The sequence below is a fragment of the Echinops telfairi genome, unplaced genomic scaffold (assembly GCF_000313985.2).
Source record: "Echinops telfairi isolate 266 unplaced genomic scaffold, ASM31398v2 ScPeMD7_57;HRSCAF=196, whole genome shotgun sequence".
NCBI classification, from domain to species: Eukaryota; Metazoa; Chordata; class Mammalia; order Afrosoricida; family Tenrecidae; genus Echinops; species Echinops telfairi.
In genome coordinates, this window is record NW_022103955.1 from 575,155 (window position 1) to 599,709 (window position 24,555).

General features: G+C 37.8%; 1 protein-coding gene across 1 annotated transcript in view; it reads left to right on the plus strand.

The window, feature by feature from the left end:
- Positions 1–24,555, plus strand: part of AFG3L2 (AFG3 like matrix AAA peptidase subunit 2) — an 80,493-nt gene that overhangs the window by 26,525 nt on the left and 29,413 nt on the right. Inside the window, exons 8-12 of the mRNA XM_004702870.2 lie at positions 9,034–9,307; positions 12,061–12,198; positions 20,287–20,440; positions 22,974–23,081; positions 23,178–23,303. Coding sequence (XP_004702927.1) covers positions 9,034–9,307; positions 12,061–12,198; positions 20,287–20,440; positions 22,974–23,081; positions 23,178–23,303 — 800 coding nt within the window. The remainder of the gene's footprint in view (positions 1–9,033; positions 9,308–12,060; positions 12,199–20,286; positions 20,441–22,973; positions 23,082–23,177; positions 23,304–24,555) is intronic.

Below are 24,555 nucleotides of genomic sequence, written 5' to 3' on the forward strand. Positions count from 1 at the left end.
TACTCTCCCAGTATCGCCACTCACACCACTGGCCCTAAAGGGATCATCCGCCCTGGATTCCCTGTGTTTCCAGTTCCTATCTGTACCAGTGTACACCCTCTGGTCTAGTCAGACTTGCAAGGTAGAATTCGGATCATGATAGTGGTGGTGGGAAAGAAGCATTTAGGAACTAGAGGAAAATTGTATTTTTCATCGTTGCTACATCACACCCTGTCTGGCTCGTCTCCTCCCCAAGATCCCTCTGCAAGGGGATCTCCAGTCAAATGCCTTGATGTTTATCTTGATGTTTATCCCTATGTTAGTGGTCTCATATAATAGTTCCCCTTTTGTGTTTGACTACTTTTTCTCAGCTTAATGGTTTCCAGGCTCATCCAGATCATGAAGTTCTTCATGGTTTCATGACATTTGTGTATGTGTATTTACCAAAATTTCTGTATCCACTCCTCTTTTGATGGGTTTTGCGCTATTTACAGCTCCTTGATGTTGTGAACTGTGCTGCAGTAAACCTGAGAGAGCATACATTAATGTGTTTTTTATTTCTTTGGGCTCTCTACCCAGCAGAGGCATTGCTCTGTTGTATAGAATTTCTATTCCAAGTTTTAGGTAGCTTCATATTGCTTTCCACAATGTTTTCGCTTATCTAAAAGCCCACTAGAAGTATTTGTGTTCCTGTGTCTCCGTACCCTATCCATCATTTGATGTTTTCTGTAGTCTTTTTATTGTGTAAGGTGACACCTCATAGTTGATTTGATTTACAACTCCTGGATGGCTAGGGATTTGAGTATTTTTTCATGTGTTTGTTAGCTACTTGAATGTCATAATTAGTGAAATGTTTGTTCATGTTTTATTGTTTTTAATTGGATTGTTTTATTCTTATTGAGGTGTTGCAGATAGTGTTGTTAGGTGCCAGCGAGTCAGTTCTAACTCTTAACAACCCTAAGCACAATAGAATGAAGCTGCTCAGTCCTGCACCATCCTCAAAATTGTTCCTGTGCGTGAGCCCTTCTTTGCAGCCCTTTGTCAAGCCCTATCTCGTTGAGGGCCTTCATCTCTATCGTGGCCCCTCTAGTTTACCAAACATGTTGTCCTTCTCCAAAGACTGGTGCCTCTTGAAGTATGTAAGACTAAGTCTTGCCATCCTTGCTTCTAAGGAGCCCTCTGGCCTTACTTCGCTTCCAAAACACATGGGTTTATCCTTTTAGCAGTCTATGGTACTTGCAGCATTCTTTAGCACCACAATTCAAATGCTTGGATCCTTCTTCAGTCTTCCTTATTCAGTGGCCAACTTTCACATGCATATGATGCAATGGAGAATACCAGGGTCAGGTGCACTTTCGTCCTCAAAGTAACATTCTTGCTATTCAGTACTCTAAAGAGGTCTTTTGCCATAGATTTACCTCATGCAGTGTGTCACTTGATTTCTTGACTACTGCTTCTATGATCATTGATTGTGGATCCAAGCAAGGTGAAATCTTTAACATCTTCAAACTTTTCTCCATTTATCATGATGTTACTTCTTGGTCCAGTTGTGAGGATTTGGGTCTTCTTATATATTATATTTAATCCATATAGAAGGTTGCAATTCTTGATTTTTATCAGCAAGTGCTTCAAGTCGTCCTCACTTTCAGCAACTAAGGTTACGTCATCTACATAGCCCAGGTTGTTAATAAGCCTTCCTCCAATCCTGTTGTCACATTCTTCTTCATATAATCCATCTTTTCTGATGACTTGCTCAGCATATAGATTGAACAAGTGTGGTGAGAGGCTATCCCTTGATGCACCCCTTTCCTGATTTTAAACATGCAATATTCCCATCTTTTCACACAACTGCCTCTTGATCCATATACTAATTGCGCATAAGCAAAATGAAGTTTTCTAGAATTCCCATTCTTCTTAAGATTATCCATAGTATGTTATGGTCCACACAGTCCAATGCCTTTGCATAATCAATAAAATACAAGTAAACATCTTTCTGGCTTTCTGTGCTTTGAGCCAAGATTCATTTGAAATCAGCCATGATATCCCATGTTGCATGTTCTCCTGTATCTGGCCTGAACCTCTGGCAGTTCCTGTCAATATACTGCTTCAATTGTTGGATGATCTTCAGCAAAATTTTTCTTGCCATGTGATATCAATGATATTGTTGTATAATTTGAGCAGAATATAGATTTTAAAATCTAGTCCCTTATCTTTTGTTTTACTGCTAAGGATTTCTTCCCCAACTAGTGGGCTTTCTTTTTACTCTCTTGATGAAGTCTTTCGTGCTTTTAAGTAGCTTATTTCAGTCTTTTGTATGTGCTTCTTTCTTATATTTTGTAATTGTGTATCCCCTGAAAGAGGACCTTTAAAGTGTCTTCCACTTTTCTTACTGATGATCTTTATGGCACTGGGATTTACACTTGGGTTTGTGATTTATCTTCAGTTTATTTTTGTACATCGCACAAGGTGTGGGTCCAGTTCTGTAACTGGAGATCCAATTTTTCCAGCACCATTTATTGAAGAGGCTCTTTCCAGTTTAATGGTTTTGGGTCCTTTGTTGATCAGTTGCCTGTAGGTAAGTGAACTTACTTCTATTTTAATATTCTGTTCCATTGGTTTATCATTGTACCAGTAAGAGGCTGTTTTGACTATTGTGGTTCTGTAGTAGGTTTTGATTCTTTGCTTATTCTAGGTCTCTTCCCTTTCCTTATCAAGTTGGTCATTAGTTTGTCCATTTCTTTAGAGTAGTGGTTCTCAACCTGTGGGTCGTGACCCCTTTGGGGGTTGAACAACACTTTCACAGAGGTCACCCGATTCATAACAGTAGCAAAATTACATTTCTGAAGTAGCAACGAAAATAATTTTATGGTTGGGGGGAGGGGTCACCACAACATGAGGAACTGCATTAAAGGGTTGCAGCCTTAGAAAGCTTGAGAACCACTGCTTGAGAGAATAAAATTGGGGTTTGGGTCAGAATTGTTTTTTGTATTAGAGAATGGGGGTAGAATTGACATTTTCACAATTTTGTCTTCCTATCCATTAACATGGAATGTTCTTACATTTGTGTAGGTCTTTTTACACTTTGGTTTTTTTTTGTAGTAGTAATAGTATGTAGTTTTCTTTGTATAGGTCTGTTGTTTCTTTGGTTAGGTTTATTCCTAAGCATTTCATCTTTTGTGTGGCTATTGTGAATGGTACCGTGTTCTGATGTCTTTTTTCAGATCTCTCTTTGCTAGTATATAAAAATCCAATTAATTTCTGCTTGTTAATCTTGTATCCTACTGCTTTACTAAGTCCCTTGTTTCCAACAATCTTTTTGTTGAGTGTTTGGGATTTTCTACATATAAAATTATGCCATCTGCAAATCATGAGCATTTCCCTCCTTTGCCCAATTATATTCCCTTGATTTCCTTTTGTTGTCTAATGATTCTGGCTAAGGTTTGACTAGTTGTGATAAGGGATATCTTGTCTGGTTCCTGTTCTCAGGGGAAATGTTTTAGTTGATCTCTGTTGAATGTGATGTTGACTCTTAGATATATAACCTTTATTGTGTTGAAGAATTTCCTTTCTATTTCTATTTTATTGAGTGCTTGTATCAGAAATTAGTGCTGGATTTTGCCAAATGGCTTTTCTTTGTCTATTGATATGATTGTGTGATTCTTATTTTTTGCCTCATTTATGTGGTGGACTTTTTAAAGTTGAACCCGCTTTGCATTCCTGTTGGGGAACCTACTTGATCATAGTGAATGAACTTTTTGATATATTGCTGGATTCTATTGGCCAGAATTTATTTAAATACATAGTGTGTGTGTGTGTGTGTGTATCCTTAGGATATAGTTTTCTGCCCTTTTGGGTTTTTTTGCCCAGGGTTTTTTTGGGAGGGGGCGGGTTAGCGCCAGGGTTATTATGCTCAATTCACAGAATGCGTTTGCTGTCTCTTTCTATATTCTGGAATAGCCTGTGTAGAATTGGTCACAGCTCTCCTCTTAATGCTTGGTAGAATTCCCCCATGAAACCATTTGGTCCAGAGCTCTTCTTGGTTAATGACCTTCTAAATTTTTCCATTTATTATTTATCTATTGAGGTTTTGTACCTCAGTCTATGTTAATTTGGGTAGATGTTGTATTTCTAGATACTTGTCCTTATCTTCAAGGTTATCACACTTTTTGGAGTACAAGTCTTTTATAGCAATGTGTTATTATTCTGTTTATTTCATTTGGATCTGTCATGATGTTGCCCTTTTCATCCTGATTCGTCCCTTTTCCTTTGTTAAGTTTGCCAGCGATTTGTCGGTTTTGTTAATCCTTTCAAAGATCAACTTATTTTGTTGATTTTTTAAAATTGTTTTACTGTTTCATTTTTTATTTTGTTTCACGTGTTATTTGGAGGAGTTATGTTGTTTCACTTTTTTTAGTTGTTAGAGGTGTTGTGTTAAGGTGTTGATTTTGGATTTTTCCTTTTTTCATGTGTTTTTTTAATTGTTATAAATTGCTCCTTTGTTGTGTCCCAAAGGTTTTGGCATGTGGTGCTATTGTTCTCATTTGTTTTAAGGAGTTTCTTAATTTCATCCCTTATTTACTATCTTTTCCAGTCTTTTAAAAATTTTCCAGTCATTTTTAAGTATTGTGTTGTTCAGTATACATGTGTATGGCTTTATGTTCTTTCTGTTGTTCATGTCTAGTTTTATAGCATTGTGGTTTGAGAAAATAGATGGTAGGATCTCTGTGTTTTTTCATTTATTAAGGCTTGCTTTATGCCCCAACATAAAGTCTATTCTAGGGTGTGTACCATGCACACTAAGAAGAACATATACTATGTTGTTCAGTAGAGTACTTTGTATGTGTCTAGGAAGTTAAATTGGTTGATTGTATTGTGTAGTTCTTCTGTTTCTTTGTTGAGTTTCTTTCCTGATGATATGTTTTTCCTTGCTATCTACCATTATTGCTGACCTGTCTATTTCTCTCTTCATCTCTAAGGATTTGAATGGTATATTTTGACGGTCTTTCATTTGGGTCATGTATATTTACTATGCGTATGCCTTCTTGTTCACTTGTTCCTTTAATCATTATGAAATATCCATTCTAGTCTCATTATGCTATTTTATTTGAAGTCTATTTCATCAGAGATTATATTGTCACTCTTGATTTTTGACGTTTACAATTGGCTTAGTAAATTTTTCTCCATTCTTTGATTTTTAGGCTGTTTTGGCATAGTGCTTATGTGTTGGGCTGCTAACCACAAGGTCAGTAGTTCAAATCCACCAGTTGCTCTGTGAAAGGGGAATCTTTATTTTCTCATAAACAGTCATAGTTTCAGGAACCCACACAGGCAGTTGTACCCTGTCCTATGAGGGTCACAAGTCAGCATTGACTTGATAGCAATGAGTTTCGTTGGATTTTTTTTTTTTTTAATGTTTGAGGTTAAGGTGTGTTCCTTGTAGGCATCATGTAGATGGGGTTTGTTTTCCAATCTAGTCTGCTACTCTGCCTCTTGATTGGTGCATTTAATTCACTGACATTCATTTTCTTTCATTATTGAAATGTGTTGCTCTCTTTTTGCTGTCTGTGTTTCCTTTTTTCTTGGTGGTGGTTTCATGGATTCACTTGTATGCCCTGTAATTCTGTATTCTGTGGTGATGGTGTTTTCATTGTATTGGTTTCTGCTTGTTATGCCCTGTATGTTATTCTCAGATTCTCTGCTATTGTTGTTGATTCTCTGTCCATAGTGATTTCATTAATATTTTTCCTTTTGCTAGTCTTGTTTTCACAAATTCTTTCAATTTTCCTTGTCTCGAAATATCTTTATTTCTCTCTCATATTTGAAAGGTAATTTTGCTAGATATAGGATTCTTGGTTGGCAGTTATTTTCTTTCAAATTTTATATATGCCATTCCACTGTCTTTTTTCTTGTACAGTTCTTCCTGAGAAATCCAAGTTTCTCCTTACTCGTTTGTAGGATTAGTTATTTTATCTGTTGTGATGTTGGGGAAATTTTCTTCCATGATTTTTTTATGTTATTTCTCTGTAGATTTTTTGTTTCTTTTTATTATTGGAATGTGATAAAACATAAGTTATGTCTTTTGATAGTGTCCCACCTCATTCTTTGGCTTTCTACAGATTCTTTTGTCTTTTTTGTTGATTGTTGCTCTCATCCATTGTAGTTAGAGTAATTGTCTTCCAGCTACTCAATGACTGAGTTTTATTTTCTTTTAACTCAGGTCTTTTGCCACATTGTATAATTCTATTACTTTATTGTTTGTTTTCTAGAAGCAGAATATTGTCAGAAATAAGTAAATTGCATTGGGTAAATCTAATGAACAAGTCTTCTTTAAAGTGTTGAAAAGCAAGAAGTTTACTTTGTGAACTAAGGTGTGCCTGGCTCAACCCATGGTATTTTCAATTGCCTATTATGCATGTGAAAGTTGAGCATTGAATAAGGAAGACTGACAAAGAATCAGTGCATTTGAATTATGGTGCTGGCAAAGAATATTGAGTTCCCATGGACTGCCAATGAACCAGTACATCTGTCTTGAAAGAAATACAGCCATGATGCTCTTTAGAGAGAAAAATGTCAAGACTTTGTTGTACGTTCTTTGGACACATTGTCAGGAGAGACTAGTTCCTGTAGAACAGTGGTTCTCAACCTTCCTAATGCCATGACCCTTTAATACAGTTCCTCGTTTTGTGGTGACCCCCAACCATAAAGGTATTTTTGTTCCTGTTTCATAACTAATTTTGCTGCTGTTATGAATCGTAATGTGATACCTGATCTGCAGGATGTATTTTCATTGTTACAAATAGAACATAATTAAAGCATAGTGATTAATCACAAAAACAATATGCAATTATTGTGAAATATTTCTAATTACAAATAAATACAATTTTTCTTGAAGCATGGTATAACATGGGTAACAGTCTTAATATAACAACAGTAGACTTCATTGCTACATTTTGTGACAGTATGCATAAAAGGTCAACGTCAGTGTGAAGGTTGAGATAGCTTCTTTCTCACCACATCAGAAATTTTCGGGGCAGTCTTTGGAAGAGCACAATGAAGATTATCTCCCACAACAAGTCCACTTCTGTATTTAGACTTGATAATCAACAAGTTGGAAAACTGTTTCACAAAGATATGTTGTTGGAAATGGAAGAAGGTGCAACACAGTCTCAAATAGAACAGGATATGACTGCACACACTTGTTCCAGAGTTTTGTAACTGGCATTGTAGAGACACCAGTTGTCGCTGTTAATAATTTCAATGAACTCCTCTTGTGCTGTCTCAGGAACATCCTCAACTTTGAGTGTGGATGGGCTTCTGGCAACTGCAGATGGGGTGTCAGGTAGATTTGGAAAGTAGAAATTTCATCTGCAAGCATGTGCAAGTGTTCTTTCACAGAAATTATCATCATAATCATTTTGTGTGGTTCAATATCATGTTCCTCAAAGAAAGCAGATAAGGTAGGCAACATGTAAATTTTATTTTCACCAGTAGAGAGGTCTGAGGGGCCAGCCCCAATCCCAACTACATGGACATCTGCCCCTCCCCCAAGAAGAATTTATTTCAGAGGACAGCACTGAAGCTGCAGCTCAAGGAGAGGGACGTGTCTGATAAGAGCACATGGGAATACGTGAAGGGGGAGGGAGAGAGAGTGGAGCACATCTTGGCCCACCAAGCCTTGATGACGAGATTCCCGCTCCGAGTAGCCAATGCACAGAGAAGACCATATGGCTGGCCCCACTATGAGACATGACTTCCCTCACTGACCGTAGCCCTACATGGGACAACACTGGAGACACAGTGTGGGAATTTATCCCGATCTGATTCCACCACACCGAGGCAAAACATTAAGGGCATACAACAGAACAGCAAGGGGAAAAGAACAACAAAGTCCCCAGGGAACACTGAAAATAAACTTTGGGTCCAGGGCATGGTACCCTATCAGACTCGACCGGAAAACACTCCTAAAAGCCAACAAACAGTCCTTGAAATATGTGTTTTCCAATGGTCTTTGATGACCCCTGTGAAAGGGTCATTTGACCCCCAAAGGGGTTGCGACCCACAGGTTGAGAACCGCTGCTGTAGAAGGATATCTTGCTTGGTAAAGTAGAGGGGCAGTGAATAAGAGCATGTCCTTCAATAAGATGGATTGGCTGACACATAGGAACCATTATAAGGATGACACAGAACCAGGCAGTGTTTTGTTCTGTTGTACTTAGGCTTGTTGTGAGTCCGAACCGACTGTACAGTACGTAACAACAACAGCAACAATAACTTTCCTGTCCTGACAACATCAACAATATTGTTTATCTTCTGGTATTCCTTTTCACATAGAGTTTTTAGTTTTTCAATTATTTCTCTTGTTCTCACATGCATGCCCTGCATGCCTTGAAAGTACCCAAGTACCGTTCTTCTGAATTCTTATCCCTAGTAATTCTAGGCCCTTTTTAATCAGTCTACTGCAGTGGGTGATTTTCAGTTTTTTGTGTTTGTTTTTCTTTATTGTTTGGAAGTATTGCAGCTGACTGCAGTGTCCAGGGCATTGTGGCACCTATTAGTGGTATGTGGTCTGCTGGGCTATGTAGGGGTGGTGGAGTCTGTCAAGTGGCAAGTGCTTTGGGTGGGTATATATCGATCTGTGGTGGTGTTGGCCTGCAGCCTATGTCTGCCTTGAAGGTACTGGAATCTTAGGACAGTGGAGCTTTATCGAGGGAGGGAGGAAGAGGGGAGAGGTGAAAACGCTACCCCAAATCCTGTTTTGATTGGGTATGCTTTGATCTATGGTGATGTTGGCCTGCTACCTGTGTCTGTCTCAGAGGTCTGGGAATCCAGACTCCAGCATATGTGTTCAGAACAGATTTTCTTTGATCTTTTGTGATTCTGCTTCAGTGACATAACACACTAAAATCCTTTGTGCCTCGAATAAAATATTAGAATGCTCATTTTTTAAAATAGAAAATATGTGCAAATACATCCCAATGGTTATCAGAAATTATCTTTCAAACACTAAAAAATATTAACAATCTTGAAAACAATGTTGTGTATTTTTCCCTTTAGTTCATTTCTGCTGAGCATGTTACCTACAGTTCTCATAATTGCATTTTTACTGTACACCATAAGAAGAGGGCCTGCTGGCATTGGACGAACAGGCCGAGGAATGGGTGGGCTCTTCAGTGTTGGAGAAACCACTGCCAAAGTCTTGAAAGATGAAATAGATGTGAAATTTAAAGATGTGGCTGGTTGTGAAGAGGCAAAGTTAGAGATAATGGAATTTGTGAATTTCTTGAAAAACCCAAAGCAGTATCAAGACCTAGGAGCAAAAATTCCAAAGGTAAGAACTTTGACAATGTTTTAAATTTATTAGTGCAAAAGTCATTTGAACTGTATCTAAAGTTTAATTACTTATTACAGATGACTCCCCTGCTACCTGTTTCTTAACTGACTAGTCTCTACTTAACTTCATGTCTTTGGGGGCTAGTTATTTTGAGTATGTCTTCTGCCAGGTAGTTTGTAGATTTCTGAGATTTGTGCTACTCCCTCTTGCAAGCCCTCCAGAATCTTTACCCTCTCTGTAGTCTGAGTTAGATATCATAATATCTTGATTATATCACACCCTATTGTCTTTCATGCAGTCACTCACTGCTCCAAGAGATTTCAGAGGACTACCTACTCTGCTTTTACTGTTCACAGCACAAGGGATGCAATGGAGGAAAAGACCACATAGAACTCCCTGTCACCTTCTCTCCTTCAAGCAAAGATCCATAACCCTACTCTGCTACTTGCTAGCCATGGGCCCAGGCCCTCTTACTATATACAGAATAGGAACTTGCTACTTGGTGCATGACTTGGTTGCTAAATGAATGAATGAATTGAAAAATATTTAAGTCTTTTTAAAAATTTCACAGTTCAAACAATAGTAAAACTTGAAGTAAAGTTAAATGTTAATGAAGTTTAAGTCAATCCTTGTAGAAAGGAGTCATCATTTCCTTAATATTTAAATTTCATTTGTATGGGTAAAAAGTCACTTTATAACTTTTAAATTTACTGTTATATATGTTATACCTGTTTACATATTAAATAATTTTATACTGTTTCATCAAACATAATTTTTCTTTTTAACTAAGTTCTTCATGGGTCATTAGATTTTTTGCTTCATTTCTGAAAACTAAAAAGAAGAAAATTTAAAATCTTAAAGTTTTATTAGGAAGCTGGGGAAAATATCTTGAATTTCAGCTCCCCACACCCAGAATTTGTGGTAGTATATTTATGGATAGTAGAGGACACTGTTTATAGCTAGTCACTTAATGGAAAATAAATCTAAAAGCAAAGTATATAGAGTTAGATATAAGTCACAAGTTCAGTCATGCTAAAAATCACTAACCTATGTATGACAGTAGAAATGAGAGATTGACTTTATAAATAAATGGACTATGTCAAAGAATTAAGCAAATTAGTGTAGTTGTATCTCCTTGAATTATTTGAGTAAACCATAAGTCACATTTATGTAATATTAAACTAAAGAGCTGAGAACCTACTCTAAAAACTGGATAAAATGAAAAGTAATCAGGATTTCACATTAAGATGGGTTGCGCCCCCAGGAAAGGGGAAAAAAGCTCTGATGGGCATATTTTCCCTGCTAGGCAAGCATTGAGCAACTTCTTGAGTTAATGCACCCAGTGGCATCTCTTGGGATGGTTCTCTCTGGTCACAGTGAATTTTTTCATAAAAGCGGTTTCACTCAAACCTCATTTTTTATGATGGCTGATTTAAGAGAACAGCATCTGGCTATGAAATTTTGTTTCCTTCTTGGGAAAAATGCCACAGAAACTGTTGTGATGTTGAACACAGCTTACAAGGATAGTGCTATGGGAAAAACTTATACAAGGGATTTTCTCATTCAAAAAAGGTGAAATGTCCATTGATGATAAACCTTGTTCTAGACGTCTGTCAACTTCCCGAACAAACAAAAATGTCAACAGAATTTGTGCACTTGTGCTTCAAGACTGACAACAGACTATGAAAGAGATGGGGAAGTTATCTGGACTATCTGGGAGCTTGGTTTAGTGAATTTTCATGGAAAATTTGGTAATGAGAAGCGTTGCTGCAAACTTTATGCCTTGGGTTTTGACTGACCAGGAAAAAAAAGGATCGAGTGAAAAAATGCTGGGCTTTGAAAGAACAGCTCCAAAGTGACCCAGACCTTTTTTTCCAATGTCATAATTGGTGACGAGACATGGTGCTATTCTTATGACCCCAAAAGCAGCCATCAATTAAGCCAGTGGAAAACGCCATTGTCACCTCACCCAAAAAAGCCTGTCAAGTAAAATCAAAGATCAAGACCATCCTCATTTGATATGTGGGGGATAGTGCATTTCGAGTTTGTTCCACCAGGTCAGACTATTAATCAAGCTTTATATTTAGAGGTTCTAAAAAGATTGCATAACAGTGTGCGACAAAAAAAGGCCTGATTTATGGCAGATGGGGGACTGGTTTTGCCACAGAACAGTGCACCTGCTCATGCATCCATCTCAGTGCACCAGTTTGGGGCAAAAAACAGCATGCCTCTCTTGCCCCATGCACCTGACTCATCTGACGGCTCTCTGTGTGACTTCTTTTTGTTTCTGCGAATGAAGAGGGACATGAAAGAACAATAATATGAGGACTTAGAAGAGGTGAAGAAAAAAACAAGGGAAATACTGTCAGCCATCCCAACAGATGAGTTTGAAAAATGTTTCCAAGTATAGAATTGAAGATTTGACTGATGTATTAAGTGTATTGGAGGTGATAAGTTTGTGTTGTAAAATAAGTAAATACACAAATTTAAAAAAATAAAATTATTTTAAAATTTTTTCCTACTAATAGTTTTAAAATGTTCTGTATATTCCAAATATTTGAGAAATATGAAGATGCTTTGAAAAGTGTGTGTGGGGGGGGAAGATATGAAAAGTTTGCACAAAATTTGTGAAGCCCCCTCTAGCGTATTTCAGTAAGATTTGTAGAGATATTAATACCTTGGAATTATTAGGGAATGTACAGTTCACCATTCTGAAATTCTAACTAAATGTCATTTTTGTTTATTTGAAGGGTGCCATTCTCACAGGTCCTCCAGGCACTGGGAAAACGCTTTTAGCTAAAGCAACAGCTGGAGAAGCCAATGTCCCTTTCATCACAGTTAGTGGATCTGAGTTTTTGGAGATGTTTGTTGGTGTGGGTCCAGCTAGAGTAAGTCTTCTATTTTGTTCTGGTGATGCATCTACCTCTGTATCCCCCAAAGCCCTGTTTAACCAGTTGCTACCTTGGGATCTTTCAATCCAAGCTGACTTCATGCTTTTTATTACTAACCACATTCTGCCACCTCTACCATCATTGTGGTCTTTTATATAGTGTAATTTTAATTTATAGATTTCAAGAAATGGCTTTAATTTGTAGATTTTTTAAATAACAGATTTATTCAGATATAATGTACATATGCGAGGGTATAATTCAATGGATTTTATTATAGTCACAGATTTGTGCAACCATTACCAATTTTAGGGCCTTTTTCTTTATTATCAGTCACTCCTAACTCTAGTCCTGCTAATGACTGAAAAACACTTTCTATGGATTTGTCTCTATGGACATCTCATGTAAATGAATCATACAATATATGGCTCCTTTGGGCCTTGGTAATGTAGTGGTTATGCATTGGACATAACCCAATTAGCATAATTAGGTTATTGGGCATTACGCAGTTAGCAAACTACAAAGTCAGCAGTTTGAACCCACCAGCCAGCTCTCCAGGAGAAAGATGAGGCTTTCTATTCCTGTAAAGAATTACAGTCTTGGAAACCCACAGGGGCAGTTCTACCCTGTCCTTAGGGTCATTATAAGTCTGAATCGACTCGAGGGTAGTGAGTGTGATTTGTTTTATTAGTCTTTCATTTTGTATAATAGTTCATGTTGTAGTATGACTTAGTACTTCACTCCACTTATTACCAAATAATATTCCAGTGTATGAATACCACATTTTATTTGTACATTCTTCTGTGGATGAACATTTGGGTTGCTTCTACCTTTTGCCTATGGTGAATAATGCTTCTGTGAACATTGTTGTACAAGTTTTTCTGTGAACATAGGTTTTCATTTTCCTTGGGTATGTATGTAGAAGTGGAATTTTTGGCTCGCATGATAAGTTATTTAACTTTTTAAGGAACTGCCAAACACTTTCTCAGCAAATGCATTTCCCATTCCCGCTAGCAGTGTGTGAGGGTTTTAATTTTTTTAATGCTCACCAACACATGCTATTTGTTTTGACTTGTTTTTCATTGTTGCTTGTGCTTTGATGTCACATCTAAGACTATTGCCAAATTCAGTCATGAATATTTACCACTATGTCGTCTTCTAACAGTTTTGTCCCTTAACATTTACGTCTGTGATTCACTGTAAATTAACCTTTATACATGATGTGAGTTAAGGTTATAATTTCATTTTTCTTAAATAATTTTTTGTGTGAATTTCCCCAGCAATTTAGGTTCCCATTTCAACCATTTTTACAGAAATTGTTCAGTGACATTGGTTACATTGTTTACAGTGTCTGAGTATTCTCATTATTTCTCCCCTGGTTGTTCCATTTCCATTCATCTACTTTCCCTGACCCCTTTGTCAGTGTATTGTATTGTGGTAATGTGTGTTGCTGTGATGCTGGAAACTATCGTGCTGGTATTTCAAATGCCAGCAGCATCACTCAAAATGAACAGGCTTCCGTGGAGCTCTCAGACTAAGAACCCACTATAAAGAAGGAGTATGCTGCCCTCTTCTAAGAGATTAACCACAGGAAGTCTTATGGACAGAATCAAAACATTCTCGGATACTGAAAGCTTCAGGAAAGGAAGCGGGAGGTTGTCAGAGATGGAGCAGGAGGTGAGCTGTGCAGATCAGAAGGCCCTCAAGATATCACGGAGGAAGGCCGCCTTGTCCGAGTGGAGTAGACCGCGATGGTGTGGAAGTAAAGCCTTCGGACCTTCAGATGAAGGTGGTACAAGTGATGTGGCACAACTCAAAATGAGAAAAAACTGGTGCAAAAAGATACTAACAGATATTTGGAACTTGTAGTGTATGAAATATGAATATAAAAAAATTGGAAATTGTCAAAAATGAAATGGAATGGATAAAAATCAACATTCTAGGTATTGGTGAGCTGAAGTGGACTGGTATTGGCCATTTTAAATCAGAAAGTCTTATGGCTTACTATGCTGCTAATGACAAGAGAAATGGTGCATTCATTGTCCAAAAGGACATTTCAAGAAGTCTTTTAAGTGCAGTGCTGTCTGTGATAAGATTATATTTATCCACCTTAATGAAAATCCAATCACTATAACTCTTGTTCAAATTTATGCACCAACCACAAAAGCTAGTGATGAAAATGTTGGCGAATTCTACCAATGTCTGCACTCTAAAAGTGATCAAACATGCAATCAAGGTGCTTTGATAATTATTGTAAATTCTAATACAAAAGTTAGAAACAGAGGAAGGAGCAGTAGTTAGAAAATACGGTATTGGTCCTAGAAATGAAGCTGGAGATCCCATGATAGAATATTGTAAGACCAATGACTTCTTCAACACAAAAGGAAGTCTTTTCCAGAGAGAATACACAGAAATCAAATTGACTATATCTGTAGGAAAAGAAAATGAAGTTCAATATCAGCAGCTAAGATCAGGCCAGGAGTTGACGATGGAACAGACCATTAATTGCTCACAAGTAAGTTCAGGTTGAAGCTAAAGAGAATTAAAACAAGTGTTTCAGAACCAAAATATGATCTTGAGTCTTTCCCACCTGAATTTTGAGAACATCTCAGCAGATTTGGTGCATCGAGCCCTAATGACAGAAGACCTGATGAGCCGTGGGAGGACATCAGGAAAGCAAAGGATCATTAAAAACATTAGAAAGAAAAGATTAAAGTGAAAGTCGTCATAAGAGACACTGAAACTTGCTCTTAATCATAGAGTAGCTAAGAAACATGGAAGAATTGATGAAGTCAGAGAGCCAAATAAAAAATTTCAAAGAGCAGCTCGAGAAGACAAAGTCAGACATTATATAGAAATGTGCAATGACCTAAAAAACCAAAACATGTTCAGCATATCTTAAACTTACAGAATCCAAGAACACTGCAAGCCTTGGATTGCTTTATTGAAAGATTCTGTGGGCAAATTATTGACATATGCAAGAGGCATCAAAAGAAGATGGAAAGAATACACAGTCACTAAACCAAAAGAACTGATCAACATTCCACCATTTCAAAAGGTAGCATATGTGTAGGAACCAACGGTGCTGAAGGAAGAAGTTTAAGCTGTACTGAAAGCATTAGCCAAAAACAAGGCTCCAGGAATTGATGGAACACTAATTGAAATGTTTGAACAAATTGATGAAGCACTGGAAGCATTTACTCATCTGTGCCAGGAAATTAGAAAGCTACTTGTCCAACTGACTGGAAGAGATTCATATGTGTACCTATCCAAAGAAAGGTGGCCTATCAAAATATTCAAAGTATATCAATATCACTATTATCACATGCAACTAAAATTGTGCTGAAGAGTATCAGACAATCGTTGCAGCAATACATTGACAGGGAACTGCCAGAGGTGCAGGCCAGATTCAGAAGAGGAAGTGGGGCAAGGACTATTGTTGCTGATGTCAGATGTATCTTGGCTGGAAGCAGAGCATATCAAAAAAGACATTTTCTTGTATTTACTGTTTGTTCTATTGACTTTCTTAAGGCATTGACTCTTTGGACTATTACAAATATGCTTGAGAAGAATGGGAACTCCAGAACACTGCATGGTTCTCGTGCAGAACTTGTAAACAGATCAAGAAACAGTTGTGTGAACAGAATAAGAACATCCTGCATGGTTTTAAATCAGGAAAAGTGTGTCAAGGTTGTATGCTCACAATATACTTACCCAGTCTATATGCTGAGCATATCATCAGAGAAGCTGTATTATGTGAGGAAGATTGGAGGAAGATTTATTAACCTATTAACAACCTGTGACTTGCAGATGTCACACCCTTGCTTGCTGAAAGTTAGGAGGAGGACTTGACGCACTTGCTGATGAAGATCAAGGATTGCATGCTTTACTATGGGCTACAACTCAGTGTAAAGAAAACCAATTCTGCATAACTGCATCAGTAGGTAGCATCATGATAAATGGAGAAAAGGTTGAAGTTGTCAAGGATTTTTTCTTGCTTGGATCCACAATCAATGCTCATGGAAACAGCAGTCAGGAGATCAAAATATGAGTTGCATTAAGTAAATCTGCTGCACAAGACCTCTTTAGAGTAATGAGAAGTAAAATGTTAACTTTGAGAAATATGGTGTGCCTGACACAAGCCATGGTATTTTCAATCACCTGGTATGCATATGAAAGTTGGACATTAAATAAGCAAGACTGAAGAAAAATTGATGCATTTGAATTAAGGTGCTGGTTAAGAAGATTGAAAATACCAGGCACTACCAAAAGAACAAACAAATCTGTCTTTAAAGAAGTGCAGCCAGAATGTTCCCTAGAGGCAAGGAGTGCAAGATTTTGTCTCATGTACTTTGAGCATGTTGTCAGGAAAAACCAGTCTCTGGAGAAGGACATCATACTTGGTAGAGTACCAGGGCGGCAGCAAAAATGAGGAAGACTTTCGACAAGATGGACTGATATAGTGGGGAGTGATGCATCGTTGGGCATAGACATAAGAATAATTGTGAGGATGGTACAAGGGGTCACTATGAGTCAGAACCGATTCAGTGGTACCTAACAACATCAACAAGATAACAGTTTCCCTGCCCTGTTATAGTCTCATCTTTTAAAATAATTACTGACCGTACAACTTTATCCTTTCACAGGTGGCTCTTCAGTTGTTCGAACTCCTTTTATAATAGACTACTTCCTCTTCACCTCCCCAGTAGAGATGTTCCTGACAAGCTGGTAGAAAATCAGTTGACTGTAGATAAACACAAAAGTTTAGTTCTGTATTTTCAATTTTTTCCCATTGCAATATTATAGTGTCTTAAGTAGCATCTTCTGAATTCAGGAAGTGTGAGTGTGAATTAATTTTGAATAAATGCTTAAGTTGCTTACTCCTTTATATTTTACCTGTATTTAAAATGTTGCTTTTTTCTGTCATTGAATTGCAAAGTATTATTACAGTTACTGTAGTACTTAGTATTACAATATCAAGATATAACTTGTAGCCAGTTAAGAAAGCATTGTATTATAAATTGGCAGTGTTTTATTTTTGTTTTTCTTTCTGACATATAGTAATTATGGCTCTTACAATTAATACCATCTTTACTAATTAGCTAACCACAAGGTCAGCCACTTGAAAGAAACCACCAGCCACAATAGAGGAGAAAGATGAGGCTTTCTACTTCTTTAAAAAGTTACCGTCTCAGAAACTCACACGGCACTTCTGCCCTGTCCAATAGGGTTGCTGTGTGTTGGAATCCACTCTGTGACAGTGAGGTTGGGTTTTTGAGTTTAGATTAATTGAAATATAGTAGGTTAATTCATATGGATTTTTCCAGGCAAATAAGTCTTAAGAAAGGAGAGCATGGAGAAGTTAATGTTTATAAGGATGGGCCAACGAATTTAATATGGGCAAGGTGGGAACAGGCAGGGAACCATGGATGATGGAAGAGCAATGGGATTTAGAGAGTGACGAGATGGGAAATTGAAAAATTGTTAATGTCAAATGCTTGAGTCTGTAAGATGACGGTCAGAGGGGGAAGTGCTTTTCAGGCAGATTTGCTTAGAATAGACTTGGTGGCAGTAGTGTGCTGGAATAGAGCTAAAGACTAGGAGAAGTGGTTGAAGGAGTAGAGAGAGCAAGAATCCCATAGGCACAGCAATCAAGAAGATAGGGAGTGAAGCACGGAGAGGAAAAGTCACATTCTGTAGAGCCAGACTGCACTGAGGCACCAGGCCCAGACCGCTGCATTGAGTGGGGAGAAAGTACTTGCCAGCAGCAAGGCTTCAGGAGTAGGCTGTTTATTTCTCAACCTAATTATTTAGTGGTAGTAATTGGAGTGGTAGATTAAAACCCCTGCTATTTATTTGAGGGGTTTGTAGGTATATAGCCAAGTGTCGTTTCTAACAAGAAATTAAAGAAATATTCCAATACAAGCTTGATGAATATTCATTGATCAGACATCTGGAATGCAGAGAGGAACATGACATATTAGAGGTGTGCTCAGAGTAGTGTAGGAATGAAAATCCAGAAACCCTAGCTGTGGGGATGATGAGTTAGACTTGGATTTATGGTGACTGAAGTGAAAAGGGTAGAGAAACCAGAAAAGGCTTTGACTCTAAGTCTCTTAGAAGGGAACAGAAGTTAAGAGGCTGACTTCATAAGTGATGAAGAGGGGCTAGAACAGACAATCCTTAAGTTTAACTGTTATGATTTTATTTTTTATGAATTACATTTTTTCCAACAGCTTTACTGGGACATAATTTACGTAGCATACAATTCAGTAGTTCACTTGTTTGATCATATCAAGGGGCATTGAACAGTCACAACCACATCAATCTTAGAGGGACCCCCCACCCCATTGGATAAATCACCTTTAACGTGAGTTGTGCAATCACAATCAGTTCTAGTGCTTCCTCTCCCTTACCACTTTCATTATTTGCTCCCGAAATCTCCTTTCCCTCCCTATTGCCCACCCCCACCTCTGCCTTCCCTAGAACCCCTTGTGTCAGTTCTTCTCATTATGTGTCCACTCCTCTGGTGCTTTACAGCTGGGAAACCCAACAGAAAATAATAAAAAATAAAATCGTACTAAAGTGGTATGGCTAAAATCATAGTAGTATACAACACAAATAATGCTTTAGACACAAATGCTAAGACACAAATACAAATAATGCTTTAGAAGGAAAAGACCCCATCAACATTCAAAAGGGTAGGGAGGAAATTTCTGTCGTGGGACAAGTAAGACATACAAACTTAGTGCGTATCTGTAGGGGGGTCAACTGCCTAAGTATTGCAGTTGATCAAGCATGATCGTGATTACAGTGGTTTCTGCATGATAGGAAGGCTGTTTGAGATTCTTGCCTTTGGCTAGAGCCGGTCTGCCAGTGGCTCAGTCTAATGACTAGGTACTCAGCAGATGGATTTTGGGCTCCCTTTGTCCTCCATTGCCTTCTGCAAATTGTGTTCATAACTTTAGCTCTTATACTTTCCTTTTCACCATACCTAAATATTGTAATTATCATCTTTGGATCACACAAGCTGGTGTGCTGCTTCTGTGTGGATTTAGTTGACTCCTTGCTTAGATGGCTGCTTGCTTGAATACAAACCTTTAAGACCCCAGACACTATTCCGATTGATAGTCGGACCACCATCTACAGTACTTTCTTCACCACACTTTGCTGTAGCATTCTTATCTTCAGTGATCTTTTCATGAAGTTGTGTGTTGAGCAGGGCTATGATGGAATAACTAATTGTTATTAAGGTACAGCTAATATTTAGTGCCAGCCCAAAACCCATGCCTTCTATACATTTTTTTTTAAATTTGCTCTACCTTGGGAATTCATGCAAATGTCATATCATTGCATGGTTCCGTCAAACATGATAGTACAATCGCTTCCATAATCAGTCTCCAAACATACTTTTCTTGCCTACGCCTCTTTACATCGCCTCCTCCTTCCCCCTCAACCACCCACTTGAAGCTGTGTTATTGGTTTCTGTTTTCAGCAAATGAGTCATTCTTGAGAGTGGTGGACTCAGCGGGGCAATATGTGGCTGCTAAGACCTAATCATCAGCTTTGGGCTGCAGGGGATACCGTTGCCCTCTTTGGGGTGGGTGTTGAGCCCTTCTGACAAACTGAGTGGGTTATGTGTAACCATTGCATGGATGTACTAGCTTATTAGTAACTGCTTAAGCATAAGACGTGAGCCTCAGGGTAGTTTACACTTTTAAACCAAATATAAAGTTTACAGCTCTATTATATTGCCTTTTTGTAGCGCAAAAGTATATGCTATTGAATTTTTTGCTGTAATAATAGCAGATATTGTTAGTATTTATTACATATAGTTGTAGTTATAGGATTCTATAAATAACATTTGCTCACCTTCAGTTAATTATCCAATAAGTCATTAATCATTTGCTGCTACTTTGCACTCATTATTTCACTCTTTTCTCCCTCTACTCAAATGTGTACTTTTACAATGTGTGCTACTAAGATTTCCTTCCTCTGGGACAGGAAACCTGACAGTCTATTTCTTACTTGAAGAATGAATGTTGCTCACTAGTCAAGCTTGACTCTAGTGTTTATACTTTTGTTAAGGTTCGAGACTTATTTGCCCTTGCTCGGAAGAATGCCCCCTGTATTCTTTTCATTGATGAAATAGATGCTGTGGGAAGGAAGAGAGGAAGAGGCAATTTTGGAGGGCAGAGTGAACAGGAAAATACACTCAACCAACTGCTTGTGGAAATGGATGGTGAATATTCAAGTCTTTTGTATTTTAAATGATGTTTTATATTGTTTTATATGTCTCTAAAACGACAATCCTCATGCCACTGGTAAGTGCAAAAGAAGGAAAAGCATACTCTAAAACAAACAACCTTTCCCAAGTCAGTACTGCAGATTTAGTATTTTCATGCTAACCCTCAGGTTGATGTCCAAACCTAGCCAGCCAATTCATAGGAAAATGTTGATAATCTTCAAAACCCAATGCAAGGTTGCTGTCAGTTGGAATTCACTCAGTGGCAGTGGGTTGGGTTTGATTCAGTTTGCTGTTGATACCATACCAGTGTAGATGACAGCAGAATACAAGGGGGTACAGAAAATGACTGAAAATACCACCCACCTCCCCCCAAAAAAGCTATGTATTTAAATTTTTTTACAAAATAACCTTATCACCTTCAAAGTACTCTCCATTGCATTTAATGCATTTGTCAAATCTGTGTTTCTATTCTTGGAAACATTTTTCAAAATCATCTATATAGATAGCTGACAGCACCTTCATTTATTTTCTTCACCTCTTCCATGTGGTCAATTTGCTCTCCTTTCATGTCCCTCTTCATTGATGGAAACAAAAAGTAGTGGAATGGAGCGAGGTTAGGTGAGTAAGATGCATGGGGCAAGAAAGGCATGCTGTTTTTTTGCCAAAAACTCGCACACTGAGATAGCTGTGTGAGCAGGTGCATTGTTGTGGTGGGAAAATCAGCCCTCCGTCTGCCACAAATCAGGCCTTTTTGTCACACACTGTTATGCAATCTATCCAAAACCTCTAAATACAAAGCTTGATTAACAGTCTGCCCCTCACATCAAAAAATCAAATGAGCATCGGTGTTTTGGGGTACCCCCTCGGATTCTCGTATGGCTGTAACTTTATTATTATTGGTGTTAAAATGGCATTTATACCTGATGTGGAATGAGAAAAATTGGTGAAATCATTTAGAAAATAATTTTATTCTCATTATCAAAATCATGATTCTGAAACATCAAGAAAACGCCACGCATAATCAGGTGTAAAACTGGCAATTTTAGAAAGTGTCAATCTTTCCCTTTTAGTCCCATTTTTTTCCTGTTATTTAGTAAGATCTATTTGTAGGCTGACTTCATCCTCCTGTTAATACATGTGGACACTTGACTGTGTGCAGAAATGTTGAACTGCTTTAGATTGCTAAGCCTGGTGTAAACCCCACAGTGAAAAGTCCCCTACACATTCTGAAGGTCAGTCTCTACTTAGAGTGATGTGTTAGAACAGAACACTACATTTGGGAGAAGTCAAGCAAGTGAACTTCCCTAGTTAAGGGTGTCCTGATGGAGAAGGGTCTGCAGCTGTGACATTACTGAGAAATGTCTAATGAAACCACCTCTTGAATCTGGAAAAGAGATTACTTATGCGGAAGTTAGCATATTTCTCTAAATTTGTGTTGTGTTGTCCTGTGACCCAGGGAATTTGTTTAGACACGGCATGTTCAAATTGAATATTAGTATTTTGAAACCTTTAAAAAATAATCAACATATTCTAAGTTTGTAGTTGAATAACATTTTTGGTAACTTGTTTTTAGAGACTTGATTCTTAAAGTTTTGAATCAAATATATGACTATTGCCAATAAAATAAGATAAATAGTAAGTAAAATAGAACCATTTCTTACATATTGACATGGTTTGGGTTCAATATCCGGGTCATTATGTGAAAATTAGTATTAGTGAATTTGGAGGATAACTACATCAGATCACAAATTGAAAGTTGACTATATCATTACATAAGTGCTAAGTTACATGATTATATACCTGTCCAACTGTATCATTACATGACTGCCAAACCACTGAGAATATGGCCCAGGCAAATTGACACACAACTGTAACTATCACCTCTATCATAACGCTTAGCCTCCCACTTCTGTGTTTGCTGCTGCCAGATGTATCATTAATGGGCAGAATAGTTGAGTAGTAGATCTTTCCCTATTACTGTAAATACAAAAAAAGTTGGATAATGATATGTGAATAATAGGGGCGAATTCAAGTTTGTGTCTTGAAAAATCACTGGAAAATGAATTGGAAAGCATATTTAGTGAAGTAATACATTTACTTGTTTGTTTGTGAGCTGCAAAATGATTCGGATTCATAATGATCCGATAGGACAGAGTCAAACTGCCCTGTAGTGTTTCCTGTGCTATAATTCTTACAGAGCAGATTGCCAGGGTTTGTCTCCTGCAGAGCCATTGAAAGGTTTCAAACTGCCACCTTTCTGGTTCGCAGCTGGATGTTTAACGTTTGCATCACCAGAACTTATGAATGCATTGGTACTCCTCATAAAATATTTGTTTGTCAATGTTTCCAGTGAGATTGTGTTCATTTTATTGTACAGCCGTCACCACTGCAAACAAATTTTCCATCACCCTTAAGAGATGCTTGTTGCCTCCTAAGCAATAATGCTCACTTAGAAACTCTTGATGGACACACTCTTTCTTCCTTGTCTGATATACTAATGGTTAAATCTTTATTACTATCTTTTCAGGATTTAATACGACGACAAATGTAGTCATTTTGGCTGGCACCAACAGGCCAGACATTCTGGACCCTGCCCTGATGAGGCCAGGGCGTTTTGATAGACAGATCTTCATTGGTGAGATGATGTTCACTAGAGTCAGTTTAGTTCTTATGGTGATAGATGTAACTGTTTCATAGTGATTATTTTCCCCCCTTAAAAATAATTCTAAAGGACCACCAGACATAAAAGGAAGAGCCTCTATTTTCAAAGTTCACCTCAGACCACTAAAACTGGACAGTGCCCTGGAAAAGGAGAAACTGGCTAGAAAACTGGCATCCTTAACTCCAGGATTCTCCGGTGAGTGGAATAACCTGTGCTGTCTGTAAGTCTGCTTCACACCTATGTTCTTTGCAGCATTATTCATAGTCGCAAAACGATGGAAACAACCTAAGTGCCTGTTAGCAGATCAATGAATGAACAAATTATGGCACATGCACACAAGAGAATACTATGCACCATTAAAGAAATCTTCAAGATATTTTCATAACATGAGTGAATTTTATTCTTACGTGTTGACATTATGCTGAGTGAAATTTGGTCAGTCTCCAAAGGACAAATACTCTGGGACCACTGCTGTCAAAAGTCAAGAAAAGGTTTACACACACAAAGAAGCGTTCTTTGAAGGTTACCTGGGGCAAGGGAGAGTAAATCACTAAGGGGAAGTGTAGCTACGTATTCATTTGGGAGAAGGAAAAGGCAATATATAATAAAAAGGAGGTCAGTATAAAATGATCAGGGCAAAGAAAAATACTGGGAATAGCACAAGAATTAAATGCAATGAAAATAAACACTATTGCATACATAATCCTGCAGAGACAGTAATAGCAATCTGTGAGTAAGCATATATAGATGATCAAGCTGAACAGAGGTGGGAAGGAAATTGAGACAACACCCACAAATAAATACAAGAGGACTTCAAAAAGTTTGTGAAAAAATTTCCTTACGGAAGATTGGAACTTTCATATAGTGCTGGTGGGTCTGTAAATATGTACAGCTATTATGGAAAGCAAGGAGCCCTGGTGACATAGTGGTTACGTGTTGGGTTGCTAACCCCAAGATCAGCAGTTCAAACTCACCAGACACTCTATTTGAGAAAGACGGGACTTTTTATACCCATAAAAAATTATAGTCTCAGAAACTGATAAGGGGCAGTTCTACTCTCCTACAGAGCTGCCATGAGTTGGAATCAGCTCGGTGGCAGTGAGTTGTTATTTTTTTATTATGGAAAATAATAATGGCCCTACTTCACTGCAATTAGAAATTCCACCCATACCTCTGCTGGGTATGTTCTTTGAAGGCACTATTCACCAAAGCAAGAAGTTGGAAACAACCCATCAGTAGAAGAAAGAAGAAAGAGATTTTGGTACGCATACACTATAGAATACTGTACATTTCTTTAAAAAAAAGCTAAGGTACCTCATGACATGGATGGACTCAGAGAACATTATGTTGCATAAAGTTATGTCAATCATAAAAGAGCAAATAGTCTGAGTGGAGATCCAAAGCCCATTAGTAGGCCACTGGAGATCCCCTTGCAGAGGGGTCTCAG